The sequence below is a fragment of the Mauremys reevesii genome, linkage group 1 (genome assembly GCF_016161935.1).
Source record: "Mauremys reevesii isolate NIE-2019 linkage group 1, ASM1616193v1, whole genome shotgun sequence".
In the NCBI taxonomy this organism is placed as follows: Eukaryota; Metazoa; Chordata; order Testudines; family Geoemydidae; genus Mauremys; species Mauremys reevesii.
In genome coordinates this window covers 343,797,099-343,818,205 of record NC_052623.1, presented here as the reverse complement: position 1 = coordinate 343,818,205, position 21,107 = coordinate 343,797,099, and the positions used below count along the sequence as shown (strand labels likewise).

The following is a 21,107-nucleotide window of genomic DNA, read 5'->3' as shown; positions in this document are numbered from 1 at the left end:
GAAAATTAAAAGGAAACAAAACAATATTTATTTTGTTCAAAATTTTTCCACAAAAGTTTGTTTCTATTTGATTTGGGAAAAAAAGAAAGAAAAAAAAGAAAAAAAAGGAAAACCACTAATTTTCATTCATCCCTTTCCTCCTCATTGGAAGATGGAGGAAAAAATTGGGGGGGGGGAGAGGCGGACCAATAAAAAAAACAAACAAAAAATTGTTTCAAATTGCATCACGAACATATTCATATTTCCTAAAAGTCCACATTTTGTTGAAAAAAAGAAAAAAGAAAAATTTCAACCAGCTCTCATGTGGAACAACTAAGTTCTGAAATGGCCCCCTCAAGGATTGACCTCACAACCCTGGGTTTAGCAGGCCAATGCTCAAACTACTGAGCTATCCCTCATCATTCTCTCTATCCCTCTGGATCCCCTTTCACTTTTTATCTTGCCTTTTGTCTGGGACAGAGGAAGACTTACTACTGCCCAGTATGGAAAGAGTCTATATTTCTAGCTTTAGACTTCACCCTGCTAACAGGGATGCAGGCACCCTGCACCAGAATACAGGGTATTTTATGCAGCCTAAAAAGTACCCTCATACACACATTACAGAGATCAGCTCACCTTTTTGCAACCAATGGGAGAATTTGGGCCTAAATATCCTACCTTTGTTTGTTAGAGAATCCTTATCCTCTTTGGTTGTAAACCAGGCTTGACTAACAGCTGACACTTCTTCACTGCCTAGAGGAGAGATTTCATCCAGTTGTTCATTCTGAAGAATCTTGAAAAGAAGAATTGAAGAGTACCTTGTTAACTGATTTAACATTCATTCCCCCACCTTGAATTTAACATGCAGTACTTGGCAAGTGTAAGCATAAAAAAGATGGCTATGTCATACTAGTTCACCTTGCTGGCTGCTAATAAAGTGTATTTGTTTTAGGCAGGGCACTACCAGGATATTTTCCTTTTTTAAACAACACTTTTACCCATCAGACTCATGGCCAGCTTAAACTAATATCTCTTCCCCATCATCCTTTACAAAATACACACCAATTTTCTCACAGTAATGGCACTGATATAAATTCTATTTTTTTTTTAAATTGTAGGATATATTGAATCATTTGCTTATCTACTGTAATGTACACTGCTCCTCCGCTACTCTATATTCTGCTAAGGTGAAGGTTTACAAACTAAGATCTGTGTTTTCCCTTGTCTTTCTCTCCTTGCAGTGGGCCTACTTTACACACCATCAAGGAAAATGACAGATATTTACAAGAAGCTTCACAAAGGAACAAAGTACATACAATCTCTAACAACACAGCTTTTGTGCCCTGTAAGGAAAAGATCTTCTTTTAAAAAGTTTATTCTTTATTCAGATATTGGCTTAAATCCATCATTATTTGTGTCCATCTGATGTATTAATTTTATGACAATTACATTTGTCATTTAGCATTAAATTATTATTTTTTAGTATATTTTATTATTCAATTTGTTAAATATTTGTAAAAAAACCCTAGTTAACACAACTTATAAAGTATATAATTAAAAGCGGACACTCAAATAGTTTAGAACCCAACTGTAACCTCCACCTTAAAATTGTAATTTGTTAGAAAATGCATGGGGTATGAAGAGGGCAGACATAAGAGGGGGAAATAGTACTAGCAAGGACCAGAAGATTGAAGACAGGTAAGATGGTGTGGGGGAAAATATAGCTGGTAGTTTTGCAGACACTGGATATGGCAGAATTGTATTTGTAGTGAGTGGAGTCAGGTGATATGCATCTTAAATAGGGGCTTCGACAACAAGAAGAGAAAAGTAAAGAAAAAAACCATTCAGAGATTTAGGGAATGTATACATTACAGCAGCTATAGAAGCACAGCTACTGCCCTGCAACTGTGTAACTGTAGCGTAGAAGGTGTTTTTCTGTCAGTGCAGGTATGTCACCTCTCTGAGAGGCAATAGCTAGGTAAAAGGAAGAATTCTTCCATCAACTTAGCTGCATCTACAGCGAGGCTTCAGTCAACCTAACTACATCACAAAGTGCATGAATTTTTTCACAGCCCTGAGCGATGTAGCTAGGTCGACCTAAGTTTTAGATATAGATCAAGCCTCAGAAAGCATTGCTGTAGCCTCCAGGGAAGCTAGGGATTTTAAAACTCTGAACCAAAAGGGCTGGCAGTGGCCAGATGGGAGCAGAATGATCGCAAATAGGTCCAGTTGGCCCCCACTATCCTTGCTGGAACATCTCTGGAGAGATGGGAGCTGTAAACTCCACACCCAATAGGGATAATAATACTTACTATCTTAACTCTCAAAGGTGTTGTGAGGATTAATTAGATAATGGGCTCAGTTCTATTCCAACTGAAGTTAAAACTGACTTCAGTGGAGAAAGGATTGGGCCCAACGTCTAAGTCGCTTTTTAATGTGAAGTGTGCTGTATTAGAGCTGAGTATTTTTAGGCTTAAACATTTCTCTCTCTTGACAATGGTACCACCTGAAAGGTTCTACCATAAGGATTGTAAAACTTATTTTCCCCTAAACACCACCATCTGCAGTAGTGGCCCAGCCATCTTATCTTTCAATATGGCTTTCTCTAAAACAAATCAAAGCATGAGTGCTACACCTGTCTTAACTTAGTGCACCAATCCGTGTACAGAAAATTTCACCAAATCATGTTTTCCTTTGAAAAATTAAAATGTATTTTTATTGGACAGAATCTTCCAAACAAGACCAGTGTCACTGTAGGTTAGTTTCACGAACACGACACACAGTGCCCATTTAATCAAAACTTTTTGCTTCTTAATTTAATATGAATACGCAGAGGCAAGTTAATTAAAAGCCCTTGGACCAAGCCTGAAGCTTTACCATACCTGGATCTGAGTAACAGTTCCTTCATTAATCTCATCATCTGCTACCTCAGTGGTAGCAGTCATGGTCACCTCAAAGCTCTGATCATTTTCTGAAACTTCAAAACATGTAAATTAGTAGTGAAGTTTTTCTCTGGAATATTTGATATGTAGACTACAGGATTTACACAACACAGTACCTGGTCTGCAAATCTGAATAAAGGTGTGCTCTGACACTGATTTTTTGGCTTAGTAAAAACACTAAGATGCTTGCTAATACTTTGCTTTCTGAAGTTCAAATAAGGATTTTAAAACCAGGACATACACAAGTAGGACATCTACCACTTTTTGGTAGATTCATGTTATAAAACTGAATGTGAAACAAAAATTAAAATTAGTTTTAAATAACTGGGTGCAAACAGCACAATGTGAAGGTTTCTTTTTCTGTTCTATATTTTGTTTTCATTACTCGCAAATGACTAAATTACAAAAATAAAAAAATAAAATAAATAATTGGAGATATACCAATCTCCTAGAACTGACAGGGACCTTGACAGGTCATTGAGCCAAGCCCCCTGCCTTCACTAGCAGGACCAATTTTTGCCCTAGATCCCTAAGTGGCCCCCTCAAGAACTGAACTCACAACCCTGGGTTTAGCAGGCCAATGCTCAAACCACTGAGCTATCCCTCCCCGCCAACTAATAGTATATTAGTTGTATACTAATATACTATTAGTATACAACTTTCAAACCAGTTGACAGCAACTTTTAAAGCTTATTTTTCCTGTAACTCCAACATTACAGTGTTTGCATTTGTAAAAATATCAATGAATAAAGTCCCAGCAAAGTTCTAGATGCTTTACTTCATACAAACAGGACAGAAAGTAGAGCCAAAAAGTAGCGAGTTGAGTATTTTGGAATACCCAGACTCACTAGAACCACAGGTTCAAACCCTGGCAAGCTTGAGTCAATTCTCTATTATAATGTGGTAAATAACTCAAGCACCACACAGTTCTCTGCATATGTGTGGATCTTTCAGATATGACCTCAAACATGGAAAGCTCAACTGTTCTGTTTGGACATAAAGATCCTGTACTCTTTTAGTAAGAACAGAGTGTCACTGTTGGTGTCCTCCCAACTCTGCCTCCCCAAGTGGTACATATGCTAGTTGAAGCAGCAAAGAGTCCTGTGGCACCTTATAGACTAACAGACGTTTTGGAGCATGAGCATGTGACATGCATCCGACGAAGTGAGTATTCACTCACAAAAGCTCATGCTCCAAAACGTCTGTTAGTCTATAAGATGTCACAGGACTCTGCTGCTTTTACAGATCCAGACTAACACGGCTACCCCTCTGATACTTGACATATGCTAGTTGGTTGCTACTCTCTATCCAACAGCTGGGTTTACTTCATTGATACTATACATATACAGCTTGTTGTAAAGTGTTCTATGACTTAAGGGTGATACAAAAGTGTAAAATATTGATAGAAACTCTGACAAAATAAAGTGTTCTAAAATATTGCTAATTTTTTTTTTTGCTCCAAGAGTTATCATCATGTTTCTATTACGCTTCTGGCGTTTAGGGCAGTGATGAAGCTCCTTCTCTCCTGTCTGTTTCTGGCAAGTCTTTCAATGCTTCAAGAGTGCCAGAAGATAAATATAATGTGCACTTTGATTAGTGTTCAGTGACTTACTTGGAACTGCAACAACAGAAATGCATGGAGTAGAATCATCAATACTCTGATCATCCTCTGATGATAAGCAAAGTCTCTTGTGTGGAGGTTCAGTGCTGTCTTCTGAGTCTACTTCATCAGCTTCTAGTAACAAAAACACATCCAGAGCCCTTTCTATTAACATAATGAACCTTTTGTTGACCAAACATTGTTGAAATCTTGCTCGGTGCTCTCATTCAAGTGTTTTCTTTCCTACCTACACTCTTGCTGAACCATATTAATAGTGTGGGTGATTAGCCATTGTAACAGTTTACCAGAGGATTCTTTGTCACTGGAAATTTTAAAATCAAGATTGGACGCTTTTTTTAAAGATATACTCTAGTTCAAACAGCAATTAATCCAGGGAAGTCCTAAAACCTGTGTTGTTCAAGAGGCCAGATTAGAAGATCACAATGGTCCCTTATGGTCTCAACATTTGAATCCTCTCAGAAGCAAAGCAAGCCCCTGAGCCTGCAAATAACCATGCTGGTGCTCAACTCCAAGAATGAGAGTAGTCCCACTGAAGTCAATCAGCTACTCATGTGCTTAAAGTTAAGCAAGTATGTAAATTCTCTGTAGGATTAAAGTGTACACTGGTACATTTGTAAAATTATAAAATAGAATCTATTAATAAGCCAGTGTGACCAAAAGAAGACAAGATCTGTAATTTTAAAATGTTGTTTTTATAATGCACCAGTTAAAGGTGTAAGAGATGCTGTACTAGTTTCAGGAAATAACTAATAACAGAGTCAATGGCCCAGGAACCAACCACTTAAAAAAATTCAAGTCAGCTGAAGGGAAAACTTGATGACAACAAGCAAGACAACATACCCAAGAAAAATGTTATCTGAAAGGAAAGGTCTTACACAGAGCTTTAAAGACAGCTAAAGGGAAATCCTGAGAAAGGGAGGTCCTAGAACAAAAAATGTCCTGCGCTAGCCTAAAGCGGACAGAACCTCAGCATGGACAGCAAAGGCAATCCAACTGATAACATCTCACTTGGAGGGAGACAGGTGGAGAGAGAGGTTGAAAAGGGTTTCAAAATAAATAGAACCAATAAGAGAGAGAGAATACAAACACTGGTATAATTCTCTATACCATTCTGAGGGCAATGAAGTATAAGGTTCCCTTCGGTGTCCTGGGTCAAAGTCACAGAGTTCACGGTTTCTACTGTCACTGTGTCAGACTCTTCTTCAACTGTGCTCATACTCAAACCTGAACAGAAGAAAAAAAATTAAGTCTTCTTTGAGCAGGCTCCTACTTTCAATATATGACATATTCTTTCTCTTGCATTTAATGAGTAGTACAAAACTCCTTTAGGGACCTGGGAGTCAGGAGATCTGGGTTCTATCCTTGCTCTGACACTGACTCATTGTATGGCCTGAGCAAGTCGAGGCTTGAAAAGTATTCCTGACTTGACTTTTCATCCATGCTTAAACACTATTCCACAACACAACTGCTTTCCTGTACATTTGTCATATATCAGAGGGGTAGCCGTGTTAGTCTGGTTCTGTAGAAGCAGCAAAGAATCCTGTGGCACCTTATAGACTAACAGACGTTTTGCAGCATGAGCTTTCGTGGGTGAATACCCACTTCTTCGGATCAAGTATTTGTCATATACATTTTTATAAATTATAAGAACATTTCAAAGCTATCTAGGTGCCTAAAATATGCACACAGGAGTCCAACTTTACAATTTAGGTGCATCTGCCATTTTCAGAAGGGAAGTTAGGTTCTGCATAAGCTCCCTAAGTGACTTTTTTTATTAATTTAAATAGAAAGTATTTAGTTTGAAACATCGGAAGAATCACAAGTATTAGAAATAAAAGGACCTAGCAGATCATTTAGTCCATCTTCCTGCCAGTGTATGACTGTTCCCTACAGTGCATTTGCTACTGCTTCATCCCGTTGAATTTAAGAAGTCTCAACTAATGGGGCTGCCAGTACTTCCTTTAGGGAACTATTCCACAATACATCTCACTGTCAGTAAGTACTGATCCACAGGTACGGATTTTCACTTTCTCAGTTTCATTCCATTACTCCTATTCATATCCCAATCTGCCATATAATAATAAATAATAATAATAATAATAATTCCTCTTCTCCCTTAATGTTTACACTCTTCAATCATGCATAGACTGTCACATTATTCTCCTTAGGCATTGCTTAGCCAAGCTGGCTCTTTTCAAGGCCTCAATACTACAAAGATGTATTCACATGCTTAAAGTTAGTTGCGTGTGTAAATCTTTGAAGGATTGGAGCCTTAATCTTTCCTCATAAGCAAACCCCTTTAGGCCTCTGATCATTTCTTTCTGTTGCTCTTCTCTAAAGTCCTTCCAGTTTGTCCATATCTTTCTGGTAACGTGGTGCCCAGAAATGAATGCAATATTTCAGCTGTGGTCATACCAAACCAGTACTAGGAAGGACAATTACCTCTCTTATCTACACCTCTATCCCGATATAACGCGGTCCTCAGCGGCTGGAGCCCCGGGCCCTTTAAATCACCACCGGAGCTCTGGCAGCGGGGCTCGGGTGGGGATTTAAAGGGCCTTGGGCTACTTGCAGTGGCTAGAGGCTCTGTCCCTTTAAATCACCACCCGAGCCCGGCTGCCTCGAGCAGTGATTTAAAGGATCCGGGGCTCCACACGAATTCGGATATAACGCAGTAAAGCAGCGGGGCTCAGGTGGCACTTTAAAGGGCCCGGGGCTCCCCGCTGCTTTATCACGTTATATCCGAATTCGTGTTATATCAGGTTGCTTTCTATCAGGGTAGAGGTGTACAATATTGAGCTGCATATGCAGCCAAAGATGCACTGGCCTCTTTGGTTACTACAGAGTATTGAAGGATGAATTTGCTGTCCATTAACAGCCCCTGGTCTCTTGCAGCTGCTTCTCAGGTTTCTCTATCCCACTACATACCGTACCATGGTTTTGGATTCTTCTTCACTAGATGTATTACCTTTCATTTTTTTCAAATCTCATGTACTCTCTCTGCCCATGTTTCTAAGGCCTTCAAGTCTTTTTTATATTATTTCTTTGCCCTCTCTACTACTTGTGAAATTTTTCATCTGAGAATTTTATTAATGGGTTGTTTACTTTAGCTTCCGGATCTTTAATTAGGATGTTAAATAAGACCACACCTGCCACTGGAAGGAGGATGCCACTATTTCCCATCCAGCTCCTGCCCCTCTTTTTTGTGAGTGGCTCTTCCACACAGCAACAGTAGACAGAATTTTTTTTTTTAAACCTAGAAAATGTTATTTTAAACCCCCAAAAACACTGAAAAAGGGTCACAGGGGCAATATAGTACCAGCAACAACTTTTAACTCATGTTTTATAAGTGGTTACTATTGACAGTAACTCCTACAGATGATCCCAACCAGGCCAGGGTCCCATTGTGCTAGGGTCTATACAGACAGCCCCTACCATAAGGAATTTACAATCTACATTTTAAATCGATAGTGTTCCTTGAGTGCTATTGCTTTGGCAAAAAACTCCTATTATTTTAGATAGAATCACTTTGTCTAATTAGTTACTGAAGACTGTCAGCAACTGCTGTAATTACTAGAGAGGATAAGGCCATTGTTGGCATTTAAAATGAATTCATCATCTTAGAAAGTGTCACAAATCATGCATGTCAATTCTGGTGCTTGTTGGAGGGATTCCACTTTAAAGCAACCAGCTATTTAAAATATGTGTAATGATGATTGCTTCCTAGGACGAAATTTTGTTATCTCTTCATTATGGTGAGAATTCTGAATGCTGTTGACAATCTAGAGCAAACTAAACTGCAAGCAGTATTAGTTGAAAAAGTTATGTTGTTGATTTTAAGGGACTGGAACATGCATCCTTAGCCCACATGGAGACTGAGAAATATTCAACATGTTTTATTAATAGGTGGACTATACCTTCTTTAGACTTGAACCTTGACTCTTTAGTTTAATGTTTGAGAGGTGGGCAAACAGAGGAAAATTCCTCACTTGTTCTTTTGATGGAAGTGAGAATAGGACCCTTTATTGCCACAGCACGTTTGTACTTTCTAGACCAGTGGTCCCCAACCTTTTTGTGGCCAGTAGCACATTCATGTTTTCAGAAGAGCGTGGCGGGCGCCAACAATTTTTCAAGGCTTATTTTGTATTTGTACATTAAATAATATAAAAAAATACATTTAATATTTCATAATATATGAATCAGGAGAGAAGCGAGAAGCCGGAGAGAAGCCCCGAGGACAGAGAACACTGGTGCCCACAGCCCTGGAGTACTCTGTCCCCAGCAGGTGCCGGGCCCCAGATTCTCTTCTCTACTGGGCACTAGGTGGGCCCTGCACCTGCCGGGGACCGAGAACACCAGCGCCTGCAGCCCGAGTTCTCTGTCCCCGGCAGGCGCGGGGCCGCGGCTTCTCTCCGGCTTAAACCGCGGCCCTGCACCTGCCAGGGACCAAGAACACTGGTGCCTGCAGCCCTAGAGTTCTCTGTCCCTGGCAGGCGTGGGGCTGCAGCTTCTCTCCCTTGCTGGGAACTAGGCAGGCCCCGCACCTGCCGGGAACAGAGAACACTGCGCCCGCAGCCTGAGTTCTCTGTCCCTGGCAGGTCCCCTGCTGGGCACTAGGCGGGCGCACATAAATGCCCCAGCGGCGCCATGGCACCCGCGGGCACCACATTGGGGACTACTGTTCTAGACAGTTTTCAATGGGCATGGGATGACATGGGAGTGTTGTAGTTACAATCCTCATGGAAAAGTGTCTTGAAATGAAGCACCCTTATTTAGCAGCCATTAGTGTATGATTATTTCCCCCCATCACACACACACACACTCTCTCTGAAGTCTGCTGTTTTTCCTTCCAGGACTTCAATGGATCCCACTACAGTGTGGAAAACAGACGAGACTAAATTGCTTATAAAAGCAAATTTCAACAATGTATTTCACTAAAGGCTCATTTTTATTGCTCTTGGAGGGGAGGAAGTTCTAGCACTATAAATGCTGGGAAATACAGGGCAGGGTTTTTAATTGTAGGCATCCACAATGAAAACCGAATAAAGAGATCTGACAGCTGAGCTTTCCTCTGCCCTGCTGCCCTTCCTTTCTCACAGGCATTTAGGACTGGTTGGAGTGCAGTGGAAAGATCTCTCTGAGACATTTTGGCACAGGGGTAGGCTCCTAAGTTGGCAATATAATTTTGGTAGTACAGAGTAATTGTTGAGAATGCGGAGCAGTTAGCATTATTGTCTCAGCAAAGCTGCTGAAAAATTGTAGAGAAGGTGTTTGAGAAGCCAGAAAGCTGAAGGTATGGAAGGTGGGGGAGGAGAAAGAAAGAAATATCTTGGAGTGGGGTACAGCCTTCCAATGCAATGGTCCTCAAGAAATGGAATTTCCCCAAGGCAAGCAGAGACAGGAGACAGCCACTTTCTTGCCATTGTTGCGTCATCTTTCATGGCTATGCAGCAGCAACCATAAGAGAAGTTAATGATGCTTGGGGCAGCATCTTCTCCCACTGAAATATCGGCCTGGGTACCCTCAGAGTCAGCTAAAGTTGATGCTACAGAAACCATCAGAGTACCCAGCTACTCCCTATCTACCACAAACTCCCCATGGAGCCCAATCCCCTTGGAGTCACAAGACAAGATAGGATTATACAATGAAGGTAGCACTCCCCAACATAAACCCCAGACCCAGCAGAATACCATGCTTGTTGTCAAATGTCTTACCCCTGAGAATGATGTATGCCAAAATCAAAGTTAAAGAGAAGAGATGGGGAGACACTGACTTGAGGCACAGATCTTCTAGAGAAAATTACGTTGGTGATGGTGTTTTGGTTTTTTACTAACTTTCAGTTTCATCCCTATTTCAGGTTTAGCACATATGAAATCATAGTTTCTGATCTTAGGTAACAATGGCCTGATTTAAAGAGCATTGAAGTCAATGGAAAGACTCCCATTGACTTCAATAGGCTTTGGATCAGGGCCCAGTAGCAAAACTATTATTGAGAAGCAACTTGAAAAGGAAAATCTAAGCTAAGTTCCTCTGTTTGATATTCTCAGATACTATAGAAATGGGCACATTATAATTGAATAATGACCCTGACAGACAATTCACTGATAGACTACCATTCTTATACAGAACACAGCAGAGTGCAGAGCGCTGCTGGAGGTGACAAGGCATTCTAATGAAGACTTCCCTGATACTGATTGCAGGGAAAACATTCTTCCTGGAGGTCTTCAATTTATCACACGATGACTGTTGAATCTTACCATTGACACTACACCATAGTTAAGGTTCCTTCAGCACACACACAACATAAATCTCTTCCAACACAAAAATTACTTCCATCCTCAATCCATTTACTCAAAAAAGTCAAATGCACAATCATAGCCCTTATCATTGTTTCTGATAATCTAAAATTTTGACATTACCAACATACAATTTCTCCATTTCCAAAACAACTTCTTTTTTAGTCTCTCATACAGTTTGCTACACTGCTCATCCTTTTATGCATTCTCCATAAACAAACTTAAGAAATCTGAGTACATACTATGTTTGATGGTGTTTGCTATGCAGAAGGGTGTAGGTTTGTACTAGATTATCCCCCGAACATTATATTAAGGGGAATAGTACGAATATTTATTATGAGTGGTTGTGAAGATAGATAGTATGTGAATGGTTTGGATCCTAATGTTCCCTAAATGAGTGATTTCCTACATCAGGGGTAGGCAACCTATGGTACGTGTGCCGAAGGCAGCACACGAGCTGATTTTCAGTGGCACTCACACTGCCCGGGTCCTGGCCACCAGTCTGGGGGGGGCTCTGCATTTTAATTTAATTTTAAATGAAGCTTCTTAAACATTTTAAAAACTTTATTTATTTTACATACAACAATAGTTTAGTTATATATTATATACTTATAGAAAGAGACCTTCTAAAAACATTAAAATGTATTACTGGCACATGTAATCCTTAATTTAGAGTGAATAAAAGAAGACTCGGCACACCACTTCTGAAAGGTTGCCGAACCCTGTCCTACATTTTACGGATTGCTTTGTTAGGAAGTGCACCTGAACAATATTCGCTGTAAATTAATAATCATATGGGATTTCAACAGAGTTCTGTATGAAACTGAACACCTGGTATGGGTTAAACAATGCTTATGGGCAGACTATTTTAATGTTTTTTTCTTAATATGGATAGTAAAGATTCAGGGATTATTGTTCATAGCAGCTAGGACCTCATACTTGTTAAGGCAACTCCCATCTGTTCATGTATTTATACCTGCTCCTGTATTTTTCAATCCATGCATCTGATTCGTTCTAGCCCACGAAAGCTTATGCCCAAATAAATGTGTTAGTCTCTAAGGTGCCACAAGGACTCCTCGTCGCTTTTGCTGAAACTACACAGTGCAGTAATGTTAACCTGTTTCAGAAAATTATGAGGTGTACAGTGGGTTCCCCTAATCTCTGACAATGCTGATTTTACATTAAGTCATCAAAATTGTGAATTGTGATTTTCAGTAACAAAAGTTCTATAGTGCTCTCAGTCATGAGTTTGCACTATGTAATTGTACTGGGGACTACAGCAAGTTCTGCGGAAACTGTTTTTTATACACTCATCATTGGATCTAATACTTAGTCTGAACTAATTTAAGAAGAAATATTTCCTTTTATTAAGCAGGAAATGAACAAAGCAGTGGCAATTGCTCTCTACCTACTAACTTGATTTCAGATCTAGTCCTCCCCGTCAAGTGCCACAAATGAGTCCATTTTCAATGGATCCACACTGCTAATTTCACTGGGTAAAAATGTACTCCTTTTTAAAGTATGATTTCATGCAACAAGATGCTATTAGATACAGTGAAATTAAACTGGAGCAACAACATTGGAATTGATAGGACATCAGTGTAGTTATTCAAGACTATCACCATTGTAACCAAGATTATAACCAGGGCTGTCAAGCAATTAAAAAAATGAATCATGCAATCAAAAAAAATGAATCACGCGATTAATTGTGCTGTTAAACAATAACAGAATACCATTTATTTAAATATTTTTGGATTTTTGTGCATTTTCAAATATATTGATTTCAGTTACAACACAGAATACCAAGTGTACAGTGCTCACTTTATTTTTGACTACAAATATTTGTACTCTAAAAAAAAAATTGTATTTTTCAATTAATCTAATACAAGTACTGTAGTGTAATCTCGTTTTCATGAAAGTTGAACTTACAAATGTTGAATCATCTACAAAAGTTACTCGAATCCAAAATAAAACAATGTAAAACTTTAGAGCCTACAAGTCCACTCAGTCCTACTTCTTGTTCAGCCAATTGCCCAAACAAGTTTGTTTAGATTTGCAGGAGATAATGCTGCGCACTTCTTGTTTACAGTGTCACAGGCGTTCGCATGGCATTGTTGTAGCCGGTGTCACAAGATATTTATGTGCCAGAAGCGATAAAGATTCATGCTTCATGCTTCAACCACATTCCAGAGGACATGCATCCATGCTGATGATGGGTTCTGCTTGTTAACTATCCAACGCATGTTCATTTTCATCATCTGAGTCAGATGCCACCAGCAGAAGGTTGATTTTCTTTATTGGTGGTTCGAGTTCTGTAGTTCCCACATCAAAGTGTTGCTCTTTTAAGACTTCTGAAAGCATGCTCCACACCTCATCTCTCTCAGATTTCAGAAGCCACTTCAGCTTCTTAAACCTTGGGTCGATTGCTGTAGCTATCTTTAGAAATCTCACATTGGTATCCTCTTTGCATTTTGTCAAATCTGCAGTGAAAGTGTTCTTAAAGCGAACATGTGCTGGGTCGTCATCCGAGACTGCTATAACATGAAATATATGGCAGAATGCGGGTAAAACAGACTAGGAGACATACAATTCTCCCCCAAGGAATTCAGTTACAAATTTAATCAATGCATTTTTTTTTTAAACGAGCGTCATCAGCATGGAAGCATTTCCTCTGGAATGGTGGCTGAGGCATGAAGAGGTATATGAACATTTAGCATATTTGGCACATAAATACCTTGCAATGCTGGCTACAACAGTGCCATGTGAAAACCTGTTCTTACTTTCACGTGACATTATAAATAAGAAGTGGGCAGCATTATCGCCCGTAAATGTAAACAAACTTGTTTCTCTTGTTAGTGATTGGCTAAACAAGAAGTAGGATTGAGTGGACTTATAGGCTCTAAAGTTTTACATTGTTTTGTTTTTGAGTGGAGTTATATAACAAAAAAAAATTATATTTGTAAGTTGCACTTTCACGACAGAGATAGCACTACAGTACTTGTATGAGGTGAATTGAAAAATAGTATTTCTTTTAAAAAGAACAAGGAGTACTTGTGGCACCCTAGAGACTAACAAATTTATTTGAGCATAAGCTTTCGTGGGCTAAAACCCACTTCATCAGATGCATGCGTCGGAAAATACAGTAGGAATATATATATACACAGAGGACATGAAAAAATGGGTGTTGCCATACTAACTATAACGAGTAATCAGTTAAGGTGGGCTATTATCAGGAGGAGGAAAAAAACACTTTTGTAGTGATAATCAGTATGGCCCATTTCAAACAGTTGACAAGAAGGTGTGAGTAACAGTAGGGGAAAAATTAGCATGGGGAAATAGGTTTTACTTTGTGTAATGACCCATCCACTCCCAGTCTTTATTCAAGCCTAATTTAATGGTGTCCAGTTTGCAAATTAATTCCAATTCTGCAGTTTCTCATTGAAGTCTGTTTTTGAAGTTTTTTTTGTTGGACTATTGCAACTTTTAGGTCTGTAATTGAGTGTCCAGGGAGGTTGAAGTGTTCTCCGACTGGTTTTTGAATGTTATAATTCTTGATGTCTGATTTTGTCCATTTATTCTTTTGCGTAGAGACTGTCCAGTTTGGCCAATGTACATGGCAGAGGGGCATTGCTGGCACATGATCATTTTAACAGTGCAAATATTTGTAATAAAAATAATATGAAGTGAGCACTGTACACTTTGTATTCTGTTTCAGAGTGGTAACCGTGTTAGTCTGTATCAGTAAGAACAATGAGGCGTCCTTAAGAACATAAGAACGGCCGTACTGGGTCAGACCAAAAGTCCATCTAGCCTAGTATCCTGTCTACCGACAGTGGCCAATGCCAGGTGCCCCAGAGGGAGTCAACCTAACAGGTAATGATCAAGTGATCTCTCTCCTGCCATCCATCTCCACCCTCTGACAAACAGAGGCTAGGGACACCATTCCTTACCCATCCTGGCTAATAGCCATTAATGGACTTAACCTCCATGAATTTATCCAGTTCTCTTTTAAACCCTGTTATAGTCCTAGCCTTCACAACCTCCTCAGGCAAGGAGTTCCACAAGTTGACCGTGTACTGTGTGAAGAACTTCCTTTTATTTGTTTTAAACCTGCTGCTTATTAATTTCATTTGGTGAGCCCTAATTCTTGTATTATGGGAATAAGTACATAATTTTTCCTTATCTACTGTCTCCACATCACTTATGATTTTATATACTTCTACCATATCCCCCTAGTCTCCTCTTTTCCAAGCTGAAAAGTCCTAGCCTCTTTAATCTCTCCTCATATGGGATCTGTTCCAAACCCCTTATCATTTTAGTTGCCCTTCTCTGAACCTTTTCTAGTGCCAGTATATCTTTTTTGAGATGAGGAGACCACATCTGTACGCAGTATTCAAGATGTGGGTGTACCATCATTTATATAAGGGCAATAATATATTCTTCTTATTCTCTATCCCCTTTTTAATGATTCCTAACATCCTGTTTGCTTTTTTGACCGCCTCTGCACACTGTGTGGACGTCGAGAACTATCCATGATGACTCCAAGATCTTTTTCCTGATTCGTTGTAGCTAAATTGGCCCCCATCATATTGTATATATAGTTGACGTTATTTTTTCCAATGTGCATTACTTTACATTTATCCACATTAAATTTCATTTGCCATTTTGTTGCCCTATCACTTAGTTCTGTGAGATCTTTTTGAAGTTCTTCACAGTCTGCTTTGGTCTTAACTATCTTGAGCAGTTTAGTATACCTTATAGACTAACAGACGTTTTGCAGCATGAGCTTTCGTGGGTGAAGTGGGTATTCACCCACGAAAGCTCATGCTGCAAAACGTCTGTTAGTCTATAAGGTGCCACAGGATTCTTTGCTGCTTTTACAGATCCAGACTAACACGGCTACCCCTCTGATACTTGGTATACCCTCTGGCATCTTAGAGACTAACAAATTTATTTGGGCATAAACTTTCGTGGCTAAAAGGACTCCTCGTTGTTTTTGTATTTTATGTTGTAATTGAAATCAATATATTTGAACATGTAGAAAAACATCCAAAAATATTTAATAAATTTCAATTAGTATTCTATTGTTTAGCAGTTTGATTAAAACTGTGATTAATCATGATTCATTTTAATTGCGTGAGTTAACCGCAATTAATCAACAGCCCTAATTATAACACAAACTACAACACCTTGTACTTTAAAGCTAATCAACTCTTTTGAGGTGTTCTGAATGTGTTTTCATTAAAAAGTCAGTAAGTTTATAAATATATATGCAGTCATAATCAGCAGGTTTCACTGGTCACCTGGCACACATTTGTAAGTTATTTCATAAACAAGATGACTTCTTGCTCACATTGGCTGCTTCTGGTTGTCCAAATAGCATATGTTGCAGTAACAGCAAAATTAGACCCAGCAGTTAAGTATTTCAGATTCAAAAAATCTGTCACAAGGAAATCTTCTTAAATAGTTGCTAAAGGGGGTGGGGTGGGGGGGAGGGAATCAGTCCACACACAGATTTCATGTAAGAGGTTTTCCATGGAAATTCAATCTACATGTCACAATTTATTTTAAATGAAGTCAACTGAGTTCAAAAGCAACATGTATACAGATGGGTTATCATAAGAGATAGAAGGTAGAGTAGACACACGTTGGGACAAACTGTTCTCATTTATTCAGCACGCAAGTGACAACTTCATGAAGTCAAAGAAGGAATGAGAAGAGGTGAATTATCAATGTGAGCAGAGATTAACAAGACTGGGACTTTTCAGTTTGGAAAAGAGACAACTAAGGGGGTATATAATAGAGGTCTACACAATCATGACGGGTATGGAGAAAGTAAATAAGGAAGTATTTACTCCTTTTCCTAACACAAAAATTATGGGGCACCAAATTAAATTAATAGGCAGCAGGTTTAAAACAAAAGGAAGTATTTCTTCAGACAACACACAGTGAACCCATGGATCTCTTTACCTGAAGATATTGTGAAGGCCAAAGACTACTGTAGGGTTCAAAAAAGCTATTAGCCAGGATGGCAGGGATGGTGCCAAAAGCTGTGAATGGGCTACAGGGATGGATCACTTGATGATTACCTGTTCTGTTCACTCCTTCTGAAACACCTGGTATTGGCCACTGTCAGAAGACAAGACACTGGGCTAGATGGACTATTGGTCTTACCAAATATGGCCGCTCTTATGAGGTATTCAAGATGTACTGGTGTGCCCGTACAGTTTTATCGAACCATTGCAATATGAAGTGGATAGCATATCTTCATCCGTTATATGGAACAATGGAAAATTGGACCACAGGCCATTTCTGAGGCTCTCAAAAACTACTGGGATAGGTGTGGATAAAAAGCTTGATAGATTGGAATACACTAACAAACACTAAAGAAAAAGTATTTAAATTCCATCTCTTGATTAATGTTCAAAATTGTCTCTTCACTTTTAGATACACTGGCAAATATTAATGTATTATGAAATATGAAAAGTTGTTCAGTATTATACCTACTGTAATTATAATGGAAAGCCACAGTTCTGATGCTTTGAGAGGCATAGCTGAACATACGAATTAAATTCTATAAATAAGAAGAGTGCTGTGACCTACACTGAAATATTGACACAAATGGTTAATATTTCAGCCCTGATCCTACAACTGTCTCTGCAGGGAGCCAGTTTCAGGTTCCAGCCCTTATAACTGTTGCAAGATGCACACCTCTGTGGGGTATTACTGATTCAGCTGATAGTCCTATTATTTACAGTACCAACTATAAAATCAAATTCTTTTTGACTACACAAATGTTTACAAAGAAGAAAGTGTTTTTATATTTATAAAGTTCAGATGGCATATGCCATCCAAACTCCAGTGTCTTCTTTGTTACAGTTGTCTTCATCTATATGGCAAAGTCATTATCAAGCTGTATCTTTTTACTTTATTATGAAGGCACTTCACATCCTTCATGTTTGTAAGATGATTACCACCTGAATATTGTCAATATATCAAACTACACATTACACTGTCAGTAAGTTTGTCAATAAATAACTTGTCAGGTTATGTTAATGTCCTTATCTACTTCTAACTGTGAACTAAAATTTCAGTAACTCTGTCAGTGTACAGTATACGTTGCTGTAGTTTCTTTGAATTGCTTAATGAGATGCTGTGTGAGGGATATACTTGCATTTACTGTGAATTTATTATACACCATCATAGCCAGAACTCACTACACAACTAAAACAAAGCACAATAACTTCCATAAACACAGGGATTCATATGTTCTCCTAACAGGATGCATTACGTTGTATGGCTAATACATAACTATTAAATTAGTGGAAAAAATAAATTCTGGCAATTTTCCGTATTTAAGTGAAAATCCTCACTTTCTGTAAATTCCCTCTGTCAGAAACCTACTCGAACACTCACTGCCAAAGAAAAGCCCAATCCCAAATCATGTCACCTACCAGAATAAAAGCCCATGAATTTTAAATACCCCAGACCCAGGAAAGGAGAAATGTTACACGTTACTCATGCTTTGCAGCTGAGCTTTTAACATTTAAACACATGGGCTTAGAAAAAAACCTAGGAAAAAGGCAAAAACAATGTTTTTTAAAGCGCAAACAATAATTCACAAGCGCCTCTCCCCCGCACAATGAGTCTCCTCTGGGCCGCTTTCACCACCATACGTTTTAAAAACCCTTTGCATGTTTCATTGTATATTACACCTGTTTTTGCAATTTTCACTGTTTTGTGGCTGCGGTAATAACGCCCCCGCCCGTGACAATGACGCCCACATGTGCACCAGCTCCTCCCTCCTGGCGAGGAGTTACAGCTCCATGGGGGAGGGGCTGCCCCCCCATCCTCCCTGCTCGCGGGGGGGGAGCCGCCTCTGCCCCCGGGCCGGGCTCCCGCTGCTCCCCGCCCGGCAGCGCCGCCATTTGGTCCCATTCTAGCTCCGGCGCCATTTTCCTGACTCCGCGGCTTCTTCTCGCCCGGCGGCGGCGGCTCAGGCCGCGGCGAGCCCCGCTCCCTATCCCCGCCAGCCGCCGGTGAGAGGAGGAGGAGGGGGGGCGAGGGAGGGGCTGAGCCGCTCCCGCCACCGGGCTCTCGCGCCGCGCCCCGCGGCCGGCTGCTCCCGGCCCCGGCAGCCCGCGGGTCCCCTCGCACTTACTTCCTGTTTTGGGTCCGGGCACTTGAGAAACCAGGATGGAGACTCTGAAGTACCAGGATGGAGGCGCCGAGAGCGGCAGCGAGCGGGGGAGGCAGCAGCGGGGCCCGGGCGCAGGCAGCCAGCGAGCCGCCGGAAGAGCCTCCTCCGCCCCGCCCACCGGCTTCCGCCAAGGCGCGGCGCCACAAAGCTCACGGGGCTGGGCGTGCTGGGGGAGAGCGCGAGAAAGGTCACACCATCCCCATCTGCGCGCCCTGCTGAGGGGAGATTCTATCTCAGTGGTTCTCAAACTTCTTTACTGGTGACCAGGGCCGTTCAGAGGATTCAGGGGGCCTGGGGTCTTCGGCGGTGGGGAGCCCCCCGCTTCGGTGGTAATTCAGCGGCGGGGGGCGTCCTTCTGCTCTGGGACCTGCCACCAAAGTGACCTAAAGACCCGCGGCGGGGCCCCCCGCCGTCAAATTACCACCGAAGACCTGGCACTTCAGTGGTGGGTCCCGCTTAGGCGGTAATTCGGCTGTGGGGGTGGCGGAAGGACCCCCCCCACCGCCAAAGACCCGAAGCAGAAGAAGCTCCAGGGGCCCGGGCCCCATGAGAGTTTTCCGGGGCCCCCAGAGCGAGTGAAGGACCCTTCTCCAGGGGCCCTGAAAAACTCTCGTGGGAGCCCCTGCGGGGCCTGGGGCAAATTGCCCCACTTGCCCACCCCTGGGCGGCCCTGCTGGTGACCCCTTTCACACAGCAAGCCTCTGAGTGTGACCGCCCCATATAAATTAAAAACATTTTTAGTATATTTAACACCATTATAAATTCTGTAGAAGCAGCAAAGAATCCTGTGGCACCTTATAGACTAACAGATGTTTTGCAGCATGAGCTTTCGTGGGTGATTCTTTGCTGCTTCTACAGAACCAGACTAACATGGCTACCCCTCTGATTATAAATTCTGGCGGCAAAGCAGGGTTTGGGGTGGAAATTGACAGCTCGTGACCCCCCATGTAATACCCTCGCGACCCCCTGAGGGGCCCCAACCCCCAGTTTGAGAACCCCTGTTCTATCTCATCCCACTCCTCTGTGTGTGCCCTGCTGAGAGGAGATACTCCCTCAACCCCCAACCCCTGCTAAAGGGAGACTTTATTCCACTCCTCTGTGGGCTTTGCTGAGAGGAGATACCTCCCCATCCCACCCCTGGATGCATAGGTGCTGGAACTAGGGATGATGCTGTGGTTTCCAGCATATACAGAGTTTACAGTTTGGTTCAATAGGTCTCAGCACCCCCACTGTACAAATTGTTCCCTTACCACTGACCAATGTGCAGAGGTGCTGGAACAGTTTTTCTAGTAAGGGTGCTGAGAGCCATTGAACCAAACTGTCAACCCTGTATATAATGGAAACCACTTCAAGCCTAGGGTGCTGCAGCACCCCCTGCACCACTAGTTCCATCACCTATGAAGTTGCCCGTTGGCAAGATGGTGCTTTTAAGTGCCTTGATTCTTGGCAAAAGTCACTGCATTTCTCCTTGTTTAACTGAGATCAGAATATGGCCCTTAAAATTTGCCCTTGATCAATAAGGGATGAGGAACATTTCAGACAAACACTCATCTTTCTAGAGGAAACTTTTTTTCTTGATGCTATGTAAGAATTATGGAAATACTGGACTTCAGCTCTCCAGGAAGTCATCATAGAGCCTGATTCTCCCCTCACATGGACTTGCATAAATCAGGACTAACTCCATTGAGATTCAGGGAACTATGCTAGTGAAAAAAGTGATATATATCCATTTTCTGTCAGTGCTTTCCCATTTCATAGACTCATGCATTTCGCTCTTCACACTTGTACTGTGCTGGTGCATTGGGTTCCTTATCTAATACAGTGGAATCTCGCTGTTTGGCTTTAATGACTGGAGGACCTATCGTTAATGAGTGAATTTTGCAAATTAGTAATGAAACAGATACAACACAAAACCAGCCAAGGGACTGGATCCCAAACTGTGTTTTGTTCATTAATTTTTTTATCTATGTAGCTTAATTATTTAGAATACTGTATGGTACTTCATAATGGGCTCATTCCTGCAACTCTTACTTACTGTGTAGTTCCTTTGAGGACAGTGGGTCGACTTG

At 41.0% G+C, this 21,107-nt stretch overlaps 1 protein-coding gene across 2 annotated transcripts in view; it reads right to left on the bottom strand.

The window, feature by feature from the left end:
* The window catches only part of DMTF1 (cyclin D binding myb like transcription factor 1), a 50,019-nt gene extending 30,886 nt beyond the window's left edge, over positions 1–19,133 (bottom strand). The window contains exons 1-5 of one of the 2 annotated variants that reach the window (XM_039519308.1): positions 19,000–19,133; positions 5,650–5,766; positions 4,534–4,656; positions 2,862–2,956; positions 658–772 (exon numbers count right to left, since the gene is read on the bottom strand). In XM_039519308.1, coding sequence (XP_039375242.1) covers positions 658–772; positions 2,862–2,956; positions 4,534–4,656; positions 5,650–5,758 — 442 coding nt within the window. In that variant the 5' untranslated portion in view covers positions 5,759–5,766; positions 19,000–19,133. The remainder of the gene's footprint in view (positions 1–657; positions 773–2,861; positions 2,957–4,533; positions 4,657–5,649; positions 5,767–18,999) is intronic. The other variant, XM_039519309.1, reaches the window with a different exon arrangement.
* Positions 19,134–21,107: the final 1,974 nt, after the last annotated feature.